Here is a 19,650-nt window from a genome sequence, read left to right on the forward strand (position 1 = left end):
ATTAAAAAGTACTAGGACTCAGTTCACATATCCATGAGTTTATCTCAAGCTAAAAGAAATAAGTATGTCTCTGTCATCAGTGGATGTCTGCAGACAAGTTATTTCAGTAATACATCTGTCTTAGTCTCTTTTTAATTTTATCATTATTATTTATTAAAACATCATTTTATTGGGGCCTTTTACAAGTCTTATAAAAATCCATATATCAATTGTATCGAGCATATTTGTACATATATTTCCATCATTATTTTCTAGACATTTACTTTCTATTGAGCCCTTGGTATCGTCTCCCCTCCCCCTTGTGACCCTTTGATAAATTATTATTTTCATTTCTTACATTAACCGCTGTCTCCCTTCCCCAATGGTTTCTGTTGTTTGTCCCTCTGGGGTGTGTGTGTGTGTGTGTTGATCATTGCAATTGGTTCCCCTTTCTTCCCATCCTCTGCCCACCTTCCCCGTACCCTTCTGATATTGCTACTCCCATTCCTGTTCTTGGATTCCGTGTGTCATGTGCTCTTATTCTTATCTGTACCCGTGCACAAGCTCCAGTCCAGTCCACAGTGAAAGGCAGTACTAAGGTCATAATAGTGGGAGGTGAGGAAGCCTCAAGGAACCAGAGTAGTATTGTGTGTTTCATTGATGCTTTCCTGCACACTGATTGACTCATCTTTTCTATGTGACCCCTCTGTGAGGGGTTGTCCCATTGTCAACAGATGGGTTTTGGTTCTCTGCTCGGACCCTTCTCATTCTCAGCAATATGGTTTTTTCTTTGTTTGCTTGTTTTGGATCTTCTGATGCCTGTTACCTGGTTCCTGGGACACCTCAAGATCACACAGGCTGGTGTGCTTCTTTCAAGTGGGCTTGTTGCTTCTCTGCTACATGGCTGGTTGTTTAATTTCAAGCTGTAAGACCCAGACACAGTATCTTTTGATAGCTGGGCACCGTCCATTTTCTTTACCACATTTGCTTATGCACCCATTTGGTCTTCAGCGGTTATGCTGGGAGGGTGAGTATCACAGAATGCCAGGCTGTTAGAACAAAGCATTCTTGCATTGTGGAAGGCACGAGCAGGGTCCTGAAGTCCGTCCACCATCTTAGTGTATTGTCATAAATATATGTACATCGGCCAATACCTCTATTTTTTATGAACTAATGTATTTACATATGTACACACCTATGCATATATCTCTATCCATAGCTTTCTTTCTAGATAGTTCTGTTTCTTTTTACCTTCTTCCTGCCCCACCATCATGCTCACCCCAATTCTGCCTCTTAGTAATTCCTCTCAGCTAGATTTCTGTTGCTCCAACACCTCCAAATCTTAGTCTCTAAAGTGTCTTCACACACAAGAAAGGAGTCCAATTAAAGCAGTGGCTTCCAGTGGGATACACTAGCCCTGCTATTATTCAAAGTAGAGAGGTTAGCTCAGAAGACTATGAAAACTTGTTTTTTTGAACTCTGTTAAATCAAATAGAAGGGCTACATGTGACCTCCACTGGCTTTCCTATTGACATGAGACAGGGTAGACATGCCTGTACTACCCATTTTTATTTACCTGATGGGATACCAATCATTCCTCCGATAGCAATCTACTGGGTTTGATAATTTGTTGCCATGGCCACACAGAACGCACAGGCAAAACATAATCACGGAGGTTCATTAGGGAAGTTCCAGGCTCAGTAAACAGTAGCAATACAGTCACTGGTCCACAGAAGCCCCTCTTCTCAGCCAGCAGTCAAGTCTCCCTCTGGTCTTCAGTCTCTTGGCGATCTAGTGCTCTGTCTTACACTCTGGTAGTCTCAGTGCTTCTCCTCTGTTCTGCCTCATGGACTCCTTACCTAGCCCTCTTGTTTTGGCCAGGCTCCTTTGTTCTGTCCTGTGGTCTCCATGCCGGAGCCTCTGATGCTTCTGGTCTTGGCTTTCATCGGCTTCAAACAGAGATTTCAAACAGGCTCCATTGATGACTCTTTTTTGATGCTCCTAGTATTTCTGAGTCCCTGCTTCTAATACGACTCTTATAAACAGGAATGGCTTTGATGGGGGTGTGGTTGGTGTCTTTCAGCAGATAATACCCCTTAGGAAAACGAAGGGTGATGACATGTCAGACTCTCTAGAAAGGTGGAACCCAAGGATACATCCCCCGTTAGTCCTGTAACAAAGAACTCCCTCAAAACGGGATTATAACCACAGGCATCTTGTTGCTTGGTTCCATTCAGTCATTTCCGACCCACAGTGATCCGATGCACAACAGAGTGAAACATTGTCCAATTCGGTGTCATCCGCATGATTGTTGCTGTGTTTGAGTCCACTGTTGTAGTCTCTGTGTCCTCAAGGGCCTCCCTATTCTTGCTGCCCCTCTGCTTTACCAAGCACGGTGTCCACGGGATGTGAAATGAAGTCGTGCCATCTTTGCCTCTAAGGCATAATGTGGCTGCACTTCTACGAAGCCAGGTTTATTTGTCCTTTTAGCCGTCTGTGCTATTTTCAGTAGTCTCCTCCAGCACCACCATCCCAATGCAGCCATTCTTTATCTTCCTCATCCAATGTCCAGCTTTCCCAGGAATATGAGGCAATGGAAAATACCGTGTTTGGGGTCAGATACAACTTAGTCCTCCAAACAACGTCCTTGCTTTTCAATACTATAAAAGTAAGTCTTGTGCCGAATAAAATAAAGCATGTCTTTAAATCTCTTGGCTGCTGGTTCCGTGAGCATGGACTGTGGATCTAAGCAAAACCTCCCACAGATAGAGGCTAGCACACCACCAATGTTCCAGCCACAATGATCCTCCAGCTATTCTAATCACCCGCCACGGCGGCCTGTGCTTATGACGTCCCTTCTCGACTTGTGAAAACTGTGCCTGTTCTTTGAGGTTCTTTCTGGTATTCCCTTCTCCAGGGAACGGTGGACGATTCGGTTCCTCCAAAATGCTGGCGGCATTACTGTTGGATCATTTTTATCCTCCCATGTTGTCTTGATTATTAAGAGGTTTGGTCCCCATATTGCTCTTGTCTTTCTACTGTTTTTTTTAATCCCCATTCTACTATACCCCTTCATCCTCTTTGCTCTAAATTTTATTGCACATTTGCTGAATATGTAACACATTTGTAGAGTGTGACCTCATATTTCTTTTTAAATCCATTGGACGTGACACACAAACGTGTAGTGGAAATAGCAATGGTGGCCAAACATTTATAATACTCGTGACTTGAAGAAAGACTAAAGCTTTAAACGTTGTATTGCAACATAAAAATGCCTACAATCTACTCAGTATCTATGTTCATTTTATTAGCAGTCAAGTTTATGTCCACGGTGAATATATTGTATATTGAGACTCATTGCACCGCTAACAGCAATAGTCCTTAAGCACAGTAATAAAATTCAAATGCACATATAAGTTTCTTCTGAAATATGATCTTAAACAAACTGATTTCTCAAAAGTACTGATAACCAACAGTGTTATGCCTCCCTCCTCCCCTTAAGAAGACATACTGCAGATGGAAAATGTTGAGCTTTCTCAGAACATTAATTTCATATGCTTTATCAGAGAATAAGAGGGAGAAGACATTAATATCTAAGTTTTGTAGTCATGGGTACTGATAATTTGGATTTTAGACAAAAGCAGATAATTTTTCGAAAACACATTATTCTTATTATAAATGGATGCATGTCCAATGTGAAACTATTGAGAATATGGAAATTTTTTGTGTCTATCTGTAATAAATCTTGGCCCTGAATATAAATGGAAAGGTTAGAGACTGCAAACTGCACTTGTAATGATCTTTTATAAAATCTTCAGGTAATCACTAATACAACTCTGATTTAATGTTTTCAGTCTCTTTAAAACTACATGTTTTCCCCAATAGAATCAGGATCATATAAAATGTAATCTCCTACTATTACAATTCACATGGTGAATGGATCTTTCCTGACAGGATAAGTATTTTTAAATGGTTTAATCGTCGTATCTTTGTACCTATGCCCATGCTCCTTCATAAATATATTATAGCCAACATATAAGTAAACTTGTACCTTTTGTGTTTATATAATTTTGTTTTTCCTTTTTCTGTTTTGCTTGCTTTCTTTTTGATTTAAAAAAAAAATTAGCAGACAACCTCATCTTTTCCCAGCAGGGCTGCTGGTGGGTTTGAATCACCCACCTTGTGGTTAACAGCCCAAGGCTGAACTCACTGTACTGCCAGAACTTCCTACTCTTTTTGAATTTTTAATCATTGGTTTCTCCCCAAACTTGTTCCCAACCTACTGTATATTATCTCATACATTTTTCAAGTGTCTTCCCATTGACATATTTTTAATGCACATTTAATCCTTTCTTTGGTGGTACTACCTTTTATGTAATCACTATCCTATTTTTATATTATGTCCAGTAATGACCTTATATTCCATACATTAATATTTATTCTATATATTTTTAAATTGTGATATATATGTCACATACATACTGATATATGTGTGTGTGTATGTATATATTTTTAAATTGTGATATATATGTCACATATACATACTGATATATGTGTGTGTGTGTATGTATATATATATAATCATTTAAAATCAGGAAAGGTGTGCATTGAGGTTGTGTTCTCTCACCACACAATTATGCACACACATACCATATATATATGAAATAAAGCATTGTGCCATTTCAGCATTCTTTGCATTTGCATTTCACAGACATTGCATTCTCTATGCCGTGCATCCAATACAAATCCGCTCATTATCTTTCAGAGATGCTCAGTGCATCCTGAGCCATGAGTCCCATTTCCATACCACTTGCTCCTGGTAAATGGCAGTAAATTTTGGTCACGAGTCCTATAAACTTTGAACTACCAAGAACAAGGTTGATGGCTCAAATCCACTAGCCACACTGCAGTAAAAAAAAAGGCTGTCAGCTTCCATAGAGAGTCCCAGCTTCAGTCATCCTATATAGGATCATTACACGCTATAATCCACAAAATGACTGGGTAAGATGCATTTTCCTATTCTAGAGATTTTGTATGATAGGCGTCATGCAACATTTGTCTTTTGTAACTGAATGACTTCACTTAGCTAATAGGGTCAAGGGTCAGCCATGTTGTAGCATTTATCAAGACTCCACTTCTACGTATCATATAGATGTACCACATTTTGCTTATTCATTCATATATTGGTAAATATTTAGATCTTTTTTACTTTTCACTCACCAATAAATGCTACAATGAGCAATACTGTACAAGTATATTCTTGCCTTCTTGAGGCATTTGAATTGTTGTGTTGGAGAAGAATATTGCCAGTACCATGGGCTTCTAAAAGAACAAACCAGTCTATTTTGGTAGAAATATGGCCAGAGTGCTCCAAGGAGGCAAGAATGGCGACTTTGTCTCAGTGCTTTGGACATGTGAAGAGAGACTAGCCGTGGAAGGATGCTGTGCTTCGTGGAGGAGCAGTGGAAAAAGAGGGAGGCCCTCGTTGAAGTGGACTGACACCCTGGTTGCCACAATAGGTGCACACAGCAACCATTGTGAGGCTGGGCTAGTTCTCGGCAGGGCTTCCCTCTGTTAGACAGGATTTCTGCGTGTAGGAACTGACTTAACGGCACCAGACAATACCAAAAATAATGGTAATTTTATTTTTAACTTTGTGAAGAACAACCAAATAATTTTCCACAAAGGTAATACTATTTACATTTCTTCCAGCAATGGGTAAATGTTCCAATTTCACCATACTTCCATTAACACCTGTCTTTTTTCTCTCTCATTTTTTGTTTTTGTTTTTCTAATTATTGTCATGGTGAAGTGAATTCTCACTGTGGTTTTAGTTTCTATTTTTTAATATAGAATCCTCATGGTACAGTGGGTACATGTTGCACTGTAAACCATAAGGTGAGCAGTTCAAAACCACTAACTGCTTCATGGGGAAAGATGAGGTTTTTCTACTTCTGTAAAGAGTTAAGGTCACAATTGGACTATCCTCATACAAGCTCCTCATCTCAACAATACCTTAAATTCTATGTCATTGAATAAATTATTGATGTTTTCAATACAATCGTCTGACACCCAGGTAGATGATTGACAATGTTTTGATTTTTGTTTCTTTGGGTATTTGTTTTATTTTGTTGTTGTTGTTTTTCTTCTTCTTCTTGGTTCTGGATTTTGTTTGTATCAAAATAAGACCACCAAAGTAAAACAGTCATTCATAGCCCAGGGACAAGCAGATGCATTCTAGACTCCCACGTAATTCTAGCCCTCATCCAAGAAGAGTTAGTTCTTATGAAATGGCCCTCCTCAAACTGATACTTGCCTTCACAGAGAGATCACTGAAGATAAGGGTGCTAAGTTAAAGAGTGTTGAAGAAAACATATGATGTCCTGCTATCAATTGAAATAATGTCTGGGGTCTTAAAGGCTTGTGAAGAGTCCACTAAGTACACATGAACGAAGCACACCAGCCTATGTAATTAAAAGATGACAATAAAAAATCCAAAAATGACCAAAGGCCAAGCAACAGAGTTTGAACTGGGATCACCCAATTTGGAGAAGTCTAGGGAGGGCAATGAGAAACCAAAATACATCTGCAGAGTATCTAGTCAGATTAAGGCTCTGATGTTCTAGATCCCCTTTAGGCACAGGCAAGGGACTTGAACAACTTTATTATCAGACGGAGATTATTGACAACCTGATTATGGTGGATTCCTGGAATAATATAATACTTTGTCAATTGACCTCCCTCTTGACCCTACCTGAATTTTCTCTAGGCTCAAATATTTCTTGTTCTATGACAGAAATTTCTTCTCTGACTTTTAAAATACTTTTCATGGTCTTTTCTTTTTCACTCTTTATAGTATTATCATTAGTTTCTGTTTTGTTTTGTTTTTGTTTTTTATTGTTTCTGTTAGGTTTCCCAGTTTCTAAAGTACAGAAGGAGTGGGTGCATAAAGACAATAACTGATACAAATGTTTAGCTTGAAGGGGGAGTAGAGGACAAAGGGGGAGGAATTGGGGATCTATCAATGAATGCAGGAGGGGGAGGCAGCATTAGAACTGACAATGATGATGTAAATAGAACTCTTTAAAAAAGTGGTTTAACTGTGAAAATATACCATATTTGAAGAAGCCTACTAAAAATTTAAAAAAAGAAATAATCTTGGTCTATGGTTACCCTGGATGAAAGAAGGAGTTTTTGCCTAGTGGGCATTGGGTTTATTTTAATTTTGGTGGGAAAATTTGGAGAGTGATATCATTAAGGGTTGTACAACATGAAGAGTAAAATCAATGGTGCTGAATTATATTTGTAAAAGTTGTTGAATCAGAGACTGTTTTGTGATTATTTTTGCCAAAATCGATAAAAAATGTACATGGATAACAAGGAGTACAGGGGAGAAGAAAATGTTCTAAAACTGATTGTGGTAAAGATGGTACATTCCTTCTTGATGTGATTGAACTATTGAATTGTATGATATGGGAATGAAGTGCCAGAAAATTGGAAAGAAAACTTTAAAAGTTCAGGTTTCAGAAACCCAAGGGGGCAGTTCTCCTCTGTCCCACCGAATGGCTGTGAATCAGCTGTCACTCGAGGATGGAGTTTCTGAGACCCAGAAGGACTACAGACCTGGAGCGCCTTTCATGTAGTGGCTGGTCATCTGGCTGTTTCTCTGGTAACAGGGTCTATTTAAGTCTTTTGTTCACCTTTATCATTTGTCAAATTGTAGGCTCGTCCATATATTTCTCAGCGCATCTCTGATCACGTCCCTGGAATAGGCTAGTAGAAATGGTATCTCAATATACTATTCATACTCAGTTATGAATATTTATGTTTTAATTTTATGAACATAAGTCTGCACATATTTTCAAAATAATACAAATCAAGATAGTCTTACTAAAACTAAAGTGCTTAGTCATTCATAATATTCTCTCTACTTGTGTTTCCTTTCAGCAGCTACTTTCAAATTTTTAAATAATTTCTTCTGCTGTTACCTGTATAATGTGCCTGTACTCAAATTTTGGTAGTCATTTTAAATAAGATGGATTAATTTATCTTGCATTCAGTAGAATCTGACTTGCTCAGACCTTCTAAATAAGGTTTTCTCTGAAAAAAAGTCAGTGTCAGTGTTTATTATGATTGATAGTATTCATTGTAGTATCAAGTTTCCCCCCGCCAATAATATGATCTTTACTGCCAAACGTTTTGTTGTGTATTTTTCATGGGATCATCATGGCAATTTTCTTTTCATTTGCACTCAAGCTCACTGCCCCTGACTCAATTCTGACTCACAGTGAACCTCAGGGGACAGAGTAAAACTGCCGGTGGGTTTCTGAGACTGTAACTCTGGGCAGGGTGAAAGCTTCATCTTTCTCTTTTGCATTTGCACATTTGTCCCAAGTACATTTCTATTGATTTCCCAAACCCATTTCCTGTGATTTCATAGGTTTATCATTTTCTCACATATATTCCTATATATAATAACATGTTCCATTTATTTGAAATTTCTGAAATTCCCATTATTGGAAAACTTTAGTTACTCTCATGAAGGCTCTGTTTTAATTCCTTCCTTTCTTCCTCCCTTTTCTTTTTCTTCCTCTCATTCTCTTTCTTTCACTACTTTCTGTTTCTTAAATTATAAATCGTTACTATTCTCACTACATTTCTTTAATTTTCTGGAGCACAACCTTCAAGAAATTTCTAAGAAAGAATAAATGAGAGAGACATTTTTTGTCTTTATTGCCTATAAAATCTTCTTATTCTGTCACCTCATTTAATTAGTACTTGGAGTGCTAAGGTGTGATCTCATATTTATTTTTAAATGCATCATAATTAACACATCAAAGATTTCCAGTAAATAGCTATAGGGTTACTAATGAATTAAAGTACTCTTAACTTTTCGAAAGTTTGAGGGTTTACTTTTGAATTGAAAATCTTGCCAGATTCATTAGACAATATGCTAATTCTATTAGTATTGTGATACTCCCTCTGTCTTTTAGGAGGTGGATGGTATTGCCTCTTATTGCTTTGTTTATATTATGATGTGTAAGATATTTTCGGTATTTCTAAATACGTTCTATTTTATGATATCTGTGTGAGTGCGTGTTTTGCATTATTTTTGTAGGTGAGACTTTTTAATTTAGAAACTCCTATTTTTTCTGGGTGTGACTTTAATTTAGAAATCCTTATTTTGAATTTAGGGAGCTTTTCTTTATTAAAATAATAATATTTAATAGTTTTCCCATCTATTGCCACAGTACATTTGGTAAAAATAGTATTAGTTGGATATAGGAAGATCTGGAGTGATTCTTTAGGGGATTTCTATTTCTCAGCTATTTTCTACTTTGTTGTCGTTCTACTTTGGGGGGAAATTTCTTGACTTGGTGTTTTATCTCATTTCACAAAATTTTAACTGTATGTTTTTACTAGGTAGAAACTATGTTTTCTTGTTAATTGAAGTTTTCTCTTCTTATCTTGCTCTGGGTTAAACCTAGAATTGTAACTGTCTGTGTTGCATCTAGTTAAACAAAATGTTATCTCTTCCTTATCCTACCACTTTCTTTCCCATGTGAACTTGTTTGGTTTCTATTTTACATTGATGACTTCCTTCAACTATAGGCAGTTCATATTTGAGAAAGTCCCTTCAAAATCCCAAGGTTTAGATTTTTGTTTTAGAAAAACAAAATTTATTTTTGGTTTAGAAAAATTGGCAACTAAAGGGGTTCTATTGGCCTGACTGATCAGGCACCAACTTGGTCATGAAGGCATACCCGAAGAGAATCTTTCTTCTATCCAGGATTCTCTTTTCCAGGATGGATCAAAAAAGTTGTTTTCTACATGGGATAACATCCACCTGTTTTCCAGCATTCTGCAAGCAAAACAGATACAGACGCATGGGATTCTTAGAGGTGCTTCTATTTTCAAGCCTTAATATAATACATTCCACGTACCCCTTCCAAACCCAGTGTTTAGATTTGCCATCCCTCTTCTACCTTCTGTGGTGTTTGTAACATCAGAACTTAATCCTAAACCATTTCATATGAAATTACCATTGTATTTCCTGCCTAGAAGATGGATGAGGAGCCCTCACCATTTCATGTGCAATGTGTATTAATTTACTGTTTTTCAACCTTCTAAGTCTTGGTTCTTGGTACTTCCAAGATCAGGGAGAGAGACTCCCATAACATTACCCTTTGAAGGCCCGTTACCAACTTTCTTGGTTCTGCAAATTCATGTACTATTTTTCCTTTTGTTCCTTCTAAACAATTATGGCAATAGATTTTCTGTTTATGGCAAATAGCTTTATTTTTAAATGTTTACTTATTATTAGTATATTATTCTAATTTATAAACTGTGTTGCAAATTTGTCTTATTTAACGAAGATGATGTTAAGAATGGCTGAAGAGCCTTAATTTAAACATTGCTTTCTTTAAACAACATACTCCATTAGTAGTGAGCAAGAGTGTACCATACTCTAGCCCTATGGCCAAATTCACAAGAACAAAACCAGCATTTGACCAATATGATAAGCAAAATGGGTAGTGTTTTGTAATTTCTCCCCACTTCTAGTGTCTGTGAAAAGGAGCTCTGGTGGTGGTGTCATGGGTTACTGCTAATCACAAGGTTCGTAGTTCAAAAGCACCAGCTGCTCCTTGGGATTGATAGGAAGCTTTCTGCTCTCATAGAGATTTACAGCCTCAGAAACCCACAGGAGCAGTTTCACTGTGTCTTACAGGCTCACTCTGAGTCAGAATTGGCTTAGTGGCAGTGTGTTGTTTGTTTGTTTGTTTGTTTGTTTATTTCTTGTATGTGAATATGTACCTCTGTATCTTTGGACATTTATATTTCCCTTTCGGCTTTTTCTGCTGTTTGCCTGTTTTCCGTTTCCTTAAGCTTCTTCAAAATTTTCCTTATTGGCACCTAAGATCTCTTTATATATTGAAAAGACAAAGTCATTGATAAACCTCATCTAACGAGTTGCTTACTTTTTGAGAACTGCGGGCTTGCTTTCCTTTTGCTTGATTCTTAATAGGCATATGTTTACCTCGTGCTCTTTATAATTACTACGCTTTTTCTTATTTTTTTCCTCAGACAGATCCTCGCAGCAGCAAAAAGAGCTGACCAAGTGGGCCACTTTCTTTGGGTGGGATCAGACAGCTGGGGATCCAAAATACACCCACTGCACCAGCATGAAGATATTGCAGAAGGTGCCATCACTATTCAGCCCAAGCGAGCGACTGTTGAAGGTATGAGTTCTGTCAATAGCTTTACATTCCAAGATATTGGTTGGGTGCCATGCTGAGTGGCCAAAGCATGTATCTCCTTGAGGATTTGATGATTTATGTAATTTATGCAAAGTTATTTCAAACATGGAGGAGGCCATATTCCTGATCTGTTCTTTTGACTGATATTTGATACTCAGCTTTTGAAGAGATCACATTACTTTCACAATAATATCACAATCAGTATATTTATTTTTTCATGCCGTAGGCACTTTCTTGTAGCAGAATATTTTTGTTACTAAAAGTAAAAATTTGTGTGAGATGCATTATCTGAGAGAAGTTTTGTTTTTGTCATTTTTCTATTATCTCCCTGTAAGGGACCCTTTCCTCCTATTAACTCGGAAGGTCTCTTCTGGAACAAAGTGGCTATCATTCACAGCACACCTCATTTCTCAAGCACCAGCACCACTGTGCCTCCCGAGGTCTATTTTCCTCTTGCTCTGATTTTCTCTCTTTCTTGTCCCTTTATTTTTTAATTCTTTTTTAAAAATATAAATTAAAGATTCCTTCCTTGTGACAACAGAGATTTTTGCAAGATAGAAAGGAAGGCATTTATTGGTATTCTTCTGAGCTAACAAAATTTGACGATTATGATTTGTGTTCTTCTTTAATTTGAAAAGAAAAGTGATTTCTCAAAGAAGACTTTGTGTAAAGAATAGGAGCTCCTCTGCTGATATCTCGCTTCGGTTTCCTTTTCTGTTGGGCTATGTCTCCAAAGATCCCAGAAAATGTTTTGAATGTTAAAATGAACTACAGTCTCTCAAGTAGGAATCAAATATTTGCATTTCTTTCTTTTCTGCTTCCATTCCACTCTAATTAATTTTTCTCCCAGAAGGTTCTATGGTCTTTGTAAGTTTTGGAAACAAATCAGATTTTAGTTTTGTCATAATTTCTTTTCTACATTATCTATCAGAGATAAAGACCCCATGAATTAGCCATGTATTTATTGGGAATCTTTGAATTAATTCCATTCCCAATACATGACCAGAAAAGGTTACTTATCTTGCAACCCAGACCAATGCATGATTTGATGGTTTGCAAGAATGATAGACAAAGCTTAAACTATTTCTACGCCTTTTCACTTAAAGATTTGAATATACACTCTGTGCCCAAAGTTTGGGAGGGAATTAGTGCAACGTTTCACTCTCACAGCATACAGATCAGAGTGAGGGTGTTGGAAAATAGCCAATTACTGTGTAGGAGGACAAGCACTATCAATGGGCTATGCAATTGCTTTATGGGACACCAACAGGATACTATGCAGTTTCCTTCAGATGGTTCTGTGTTTGGGGAACAGTCCCTGGAAGAGATGGTGTGTGACAAGAGTATTCAGAACTCATGAAGAGTGAGAAGCTGCTCTGGGGGAGCAGAGGAGCGAGGGATCAGGGCTCATTGGGGGCATTGCAATAAATTAAGTCCATAGCATTATCTTGTGTACCAACCACACTGTTCATCTAATAGGTTTCTGTTCTTACTGTGGGTCAGCTTACATAAGAATTTCCATTGGACCATGCTGTACCACCCAATTATGGTTTGTTGTTAGTTGAATTCAAGTAAATTCTGCTTCATGTCAGTAGACTAGAATTAGGCACCTTTGCGTAGGTTTGAACCTCCACCTTACAGCTAATCCTTGAACACTCAAACATTTGAACATCAGTTATGTCCATTAATTAGTACTCACTGATGGCAACAATGACTGATCATTTGGTTTTAGAAATTAACTATTTGTTTGTCATTGTAGAAGAATGATAGCTACCTGTTTCTGTTTGGTAAGAAGCAAAAGTTAATTCATCTTCGTTAGACTGTTCTTGGGTACAAAGTTGGATATTGAAGGATCTTGAAAATTACACTAAAAGGTAAATACTTTGATATAGCTGCAGCATCTGAGGCTGCAAATGAGATCTGCGTAGAGAACGAATTGAATAGTGAAGGGACCGAGTTGGGGGAGACCAAAGGCAAGCCAGGGCATGATTGTCATCAGCTGAGGCCCTCCCTGGCTGAGTTATAGGTATCACATAGACGTAGATGCTCATGAGCCATAGCTATTTTTTTAAGCTACAATTTAATAGTCTTTTGGTAAATGGCCAATTATCTAAAAGGCTTGTGGACTGCATACACATATGCAAACATGTATCGCTGTTTTTCATGTATATGCAAACCAAGCCAATTGCTGTCAAGCTGACTCTGACACTGTATGCTTCCGAGTAGAACTGTGCTTCACAAAATTAGACACAAAGAACACCTTTTATAAAAAGAAGATTGCATCCAAAAATAATGAAATAAGTGAGATGTGCTGTTATAAATAACAGAAATATTGGAATGGTATGGAGAAACAACTGGTCATGCAAAATCCCCAGTTCTATCAAGGTGTGTTAGTCTGGGTAGTCTAGAGAAATAAATTCATAGACATGCGTATGTATATAATAAAGAGCTTTATATATAAGAGAAACTGAATATTTAGAAAACATCATAGTCCAGTCCAGATTAAGTCCATACATCTTATATTAGCCCCTATCTCAGATACCAATCTATAAAATCCTCTTCAGACTCACGAAACACATGCAATGATGCTGGATGCAGGAAGATCACAGGTCAGTGGATGGGAAGTCTTGTGGACCCAGTAGTGGTGTAAGCATCTCAGTGCTGGCAGGGGGCTCTATGTGGTTCTTCCAGTTCAAGACACTAGTGTAGTTCCATGTGTCTTGTCAGCTGCAATGTCTCCTGGAGAGAGAGAGAGAGAGAGAGAGAGAGAGAGAGAGAGAGAGAGAGAGAGAGTCTACAGCCTCCAAGGAGGAATTCAGAAGTTCCCAGAATCCTCAGGAGAAGGTCATGCCAACACAGAGGCCTCATTGACTATGACCTGATTGACAGGCTAAACTCCACCCTTTCACTCTTAATCCTCTCAAATTGACAAATAATTATATCACTACCACACAAGGTAAAAGTGAAGATGTTTTCTACAATTAAAAAATTCCTGGTTTCTCTTTAATACTATTGTCTCTATATTATTACAAAAAACAATCATGCTTCATCTACTTCATAACACATGGAACATCAATACTGTGGCCCTGCAATAGAATGTCACCCTCATAAGAAAACTAAGAACCTAGAAAAATAAATGTAGTTAGTTATGCTATAGCTTTTGAACAGAACTATAAACTATTTAAAATTAAACTTTAAATGGCATATATTACATCTGGGCAAATACATTTTCCTCTCTTGTTTTGAATTTTTGTTAGATGTTTCATATTGAATTCTACTGAAGTGCAGAAAGTATTCAAATATTTATCCTACTGCCAAATCTATGTATCGTTGGTTATGTTGTATAGACTCTATCCTTGGATATAAATAGAAAAGAGCCCTTTGATAATTCACATTTTCCCAATCCCTGGATGTATATTTTGAACATGATAAACAAATATCAGGATTTTGTATTGGTATTTTCTGTTTGTGCATGAGCATAAGAATATATTCCTTTAGATCAATGTCTCAGGAATGGTATTGTCCTTTAAAAGTAGTTTTAATTGTTTTTTATCTTCTGTCTGTATTTTACTCTGTTGACAAATTGTAGTCAATATTTGCACGTCAAGGGTATCATTTCCCCCCTTTCAGTTTGATGGGTATACAAGTTCAATGTCTTTGTTGGCCATGGAAATCTGTGCAATGTCTCCAGAACTTGGTCTTCCTCCAGATGCAGAGCCATAGCACTGCTATAATATTTAGTTTCTTGTATTATCTGATGAGGCCTGGAATCCCTGGCATTTCCTTAGCGTCCCTTTTGCTCCATTAACTGAGACTCTCGATACTATTTTCCAATTCTCAACAAGCCTTAAAGCATAAAAAGTGCAACTTGCCTTTCCAAGTTGCTTTTCTGAGGGTGGGCCATATTCAAGACCAAAACCAAACTCACTGCCATTGTGCCAATTCTAACTCATAGTGACCCTACAGGACACTGTAGAACTGCCGCTTTGGGCTTCTAAGGATGTACATCTTGATGGGATCAGAAAGCCTCATCTCATGCTAGACCCCTCTAACTTTAGCTAGCGAGGACCATTAGCATTACATGACTAGTGTGAAGAAGGTTGCATTTTCAGAACTAATGAAGATTCTACCCATTGCTGATTATTTCAAATGAGTCTATATTTGAAGTGCTCTGGATCTGGTGTTTAAAAAGTTAGCTACATTTTAATGCATCTCATGTGTTTTCTACAGAATCAGATTGAAATGATCCCCCCCCCCCATTAAACTGAGAAAGATCAAAGCTGTGAGGATCTAAACTAAAATAAATATTTCTGGCTCCAATTTAGATATGCCCTACTTTATTCTTCCTTGATGACCTGGAGTGTTCCATATATGTCCGAGGCTTGTGCTAGGCAAAAACACCAAGTAAGAAACTATGGCTTTGAACCACCATGCTATTTCTAGGAAATGCATATGAATTTTTGAATTATAACTTTGTTTAATAAAAGAAGAATGAGGCTACTGTATAGTCAATGCAAATTCATTATTTTTCCTAACCATTGAATTCTCCCATAGATACCATAAAAGACAGTGGCATTTCAGGCACTTATCTGAAGACTAAGATATAGCAGGTAACAAACTAGAGAAATTCCCTTATCTAGTAGGGTTCTCATCCTAATGAGATAATGGTGTTTATAAATAGAAAATATCATAAAGACCCCAGACACTATATCTTTTGATAGCCAGGCACCATCAGCTTTCTTTACCACATTTACTTATGCACCTGCTTTGTCTTCAGCAATCTAGTCAGGGCAGGCTGATGTGCTTCCCCCATGTGGGTTTTATTGTTTCTTAGCTAGATGGCCCCTTGTTTATCTTCAGGCATTTAATACCTCAGATGCTATATCTTTTGATAGCCGGGAACCATCAGCTTTCTTCACCACATTTGCTTGTGCACCTGTTGTCGTCAGTGATCATTCCAGGGTTTTAAAGGTTTGAAGATAAACAGGCGACCATCTAGCTAAGAAACAACACAGCCCACATGGAAGAAACACAGCAGCCTTTCCTGACAAGATCGCTGAGGACAAAGCGGGTGCATAAGCAAATGTGCTGAAGAAAGTTGATAGTGCCCGGCTATCAAAAGATATAGAGCCCTGGGGTCCTATAAGCTGGAAGGTAAACAAGTGGCCATCTAACTGAGAAACAACAAAACCCACATGGAAGAAGCACACCAGCCTGTGAGATCACAAGGCGTTGAAGGGATCAGGTATCAGGCAGCAAAGAACAAAAAATCGTATCATTGGGAATGAGGGGGAGTGGGGAGTGGGGAGTGGGGACCCAGGGCCCATCTGTGGGAAATTGGACACCCCCTTGCAGAAGGGCTGCGGGGAGGAGACGAACCAGTAGGGTGCAGTGTAGCAATGATGAAACATACAATTTTCCTCTAGTTCCCCCCCACTATCATGATCCCAATTCTGTCTTTCAAATCTGGCTGGACCAGAGGGTGTACACTGGTACAGATAGGAACTGGAAACACAGGGAATCCAGGACAGATGAACCCCTCAGGACCAGTGGTGAGAGTGGCGATACTGGGAGGGTGGAGTGAAGGTGAGGGAGAAAGGGGGAACAGGTTACAAGGATCTACATATAACCTCCTCCCTAGGGGGTGGACAACAGAGAAGTGGATGAAGGGTACCATCGGATGCTGTAAGATATGACATAATAAAAATAATTTATAAATTATCGGGTTCATGGGGAAGGGGAAGGGGAGAGGGAGGGGGAAAATGAGGAGCTGATACCAAGGGCTCAAGTAGAAAGCAAATGTTTTGAGACTGATGAGGCAAACAAATGTACAAATGCTTGACACATGGTTGTATGTGTGGATTGTGATAAGAGTTGTACGAGCCCCCAATAAAATGATATTAAAAAATAAGGACTTGAAAGACATAGCCATGGATCAGCAGCTTGCACATTTCAGGACAGTTCAACTCATAGACATCCCCCAGGACAGAGTACAACTACTCCATAATGTGTTCTCAACTGTAAATTGTACAGCAGCAGAGAGCCAGGTCATTTTCCCCAAAGCTGCTGGTGGGTTGAGATGGTCAACCTTCAGATGAATATCTGAGCACTTAACCAATGCACCACCAGGGATCCGAGGTGGCACATTAAAAACAACAGAAAACCCAAAGACAACTGAGCCCACTACTATTGAGTGCATTCAGACTCATTGTGACCCTAAAAGACAAACTTTTAGGGAACTTCCCCACAGTATTTCTAAGGCTGTGTTCAACCTTTTACTGCAAGGTCATCAGTTCAAACCCAGCAGTTGCTCCACGGGAGAATAATGAGGCTGTCTGCTCTTATAAAGATTTATAGTCTTGGAGCTATACCTAAGATGGTTAATGTCGGCAATGACCTAATGACAGTAGATAATCTTTATAGGAGCAGACTGCTACATCTTTCTTCCTTGGTGGTTTCTAAATGCCAAACTTTTGATTAGGAGCCAAGTATTTAACAAATGAAACCCTAAGGCCCTATTTAGTCCATAGTAATTAAAAAAAGAAGAAGTCATATGAAGTCTGAATGAAAAGGACCATTAGTGATGCAAGGGTTAAGCACTCAGCTGCTGAAGGAAATTTGAGAAATTGGCATCTGGGAGAAATATTGGACTGACCTGTCACCATAAAGACCGTAGCCAAGAGAACTCTTGGACTCCACATCAATGCGATGGGATTGATTCTCCAGCAATAATCCATCTGAATGAATCTGCAATGAATAAATATACAAAGGAATACTTATTTGAATGAATCTAAAGTATAAAGACAAAGAAAGTATTCTACCATACTGTTTTTCTCTTGGGCTATTTTTGTCTCAGATATTTAGTCGGAAAATAAATGTACTTAACACTCCAACTTGGGATCGAATTAGAAGTTTCCGAGGTGAGTTTAGAAACCTTTTTCTTTTTCTTCCTTTAAGAATGCTGCAGCCTGCTTTTCCCACCCCTTGCCATTTTCCTTCCAAATGTCGTCTCTCTGTCCAGCAATGGCACCATGACTCATCTTGTTGAGATGTTACCAACCCTGGGGTGTCAACTTGCACTCTCCAGAAAATTGGAAGTGTAGATGAACTCATCGCTGTTTGTCTCAGCCAGGCCAGTGGGAACTTCCTTTTCAGAGTGTTCCACTTCTCCTAATAGAATGGCCTGAGCAAGGGAGGGGGAGCAGATCACAGGGTGAGAAGAACAACCGTGTGTGAGAACAACACCATCTTATTTTTAATCCTCTAATGTTATAACTCGAGGTTATTGGCCTTGTGCAAGTGATAAGAAATGCAAGCTGAGAAATCTGTAACCTAGATAACTTAGGAGACTGAATATAATTAACCCTGAATGTCAATTTCCAGATTTACAACTTCCGAACAGCAGGGCAATAGCTATTCTCTTCGCTTACCTCATTCATTCCTACAGACTTTCCGAAACCCCTGCACAGTGAAGACCCCTATCTCACAGGCTGGTCAGTGTTATGCTCACCTGTTGAGTTTTGGTCTTCTTGAGTTAGTGGTCTTTTTCTCTAAATCTGTTTTTTGCAATAAAAAATGTTTTTCCCATAACTATTTAACATAAAATGAGTGGAGCGAGAAAAAAGGACAGAAGAGTTAGTATTTCAAGAAAATTCATTTGGATGCTTTGAAAAGAATTTATGAATTTGTCACTATTTTAATATATATCTAAAATTTAGTTGTGGCAAACAATAATAAAATATTGGAGAGAAATTATCATAACATAAAAAACTGCTGTTAGGGCTGTAAAGTTCTTATTTTACTTTAAAGCAGAGGTGGTGAAACTTTTTCTACCAAGGGCCATTTGGATAACTATGACATCGTTCAAGGGCTATTATGGTCAAACATTTAATTAACTCACCCATAAAGTAATGGCTGGAACTCCTTCCCTTTGGTAAGGCGTGTATTGCTCTCTGGTATTAATGATTTCTCATGGCCTTGTATAACCCTTGGGGCAGATGTTTTCCACTCTTATTTTAAAGATTTCAAAACTGGATTATACTAAGATTATTTTTCTAAGATGCTCATTGTACTAGGAGCCCAGAAAAGAAGTTTGGCAAGTGATTATTTATCTCTGGTGTTCTCTGTCTCCTAGTTGCGCACTCTCTCTCCATACTTATACAAATACGTCATGTACATTTATATATATATGTGTATAACTTTCTACATATTTTATACACATGCATATATCTGTGTTAACATTTTAATTCATTTAAAACAATTCATTGTTTAAGTATATATGTCTTTGCTCAAGATTTATTGCTAAGAGAGTTTTTTGATTATTCTTGATTAACCAATTGATTTTGTCCCAATTAGGTTAAATTATAAGCATTCTAATAATCATTCATTTTGGTTTTCCATTTCTAGGACATCA

General features: G+C 38.1%; 1 protein-coding gene across 3 annotated transcripts in view; it reads left to right on the forward strand.

The window, feature by feature from the left end:
* The window catches only part of GRM7 (glutamate metabotropic receptor 7), a 1,182,365-nt gene that overhangs the window by 562,467 nt on the left and 600,248 nt on the right, over window positions 1–19,650 (forward strand). For all 3 annotated transcript variants that reach the window (XM_004714110.2, XM_004714111.3, XM_045285644.1), the window contains exon 4: window positions 11,065–11,219. In XM_004714110.2, coding sequence (XP_004714167.1) covers window positions 11,065–11,219 — 155 coding nt within the window. The remainder of the gene's footprint in view (window positions 1–11,064; window positions 11,220–19,650) is intronic.

Source organism: Echinops telfairi, unplaced genomic scaffold (assembly GCF_000313985.2).
Source record: "Echinops telfairi isolate 266 unplaced genomic scaffold, ASM31398v2 ScPeMD7_7474;HRSCAF=8512, whole genome shotgun sequence".
NCBI lineage: Eukaryota > Metazoa > Chordata > Mammalia > Afrosoricida > Tenrecidae > Echinops > Echinops telfairi.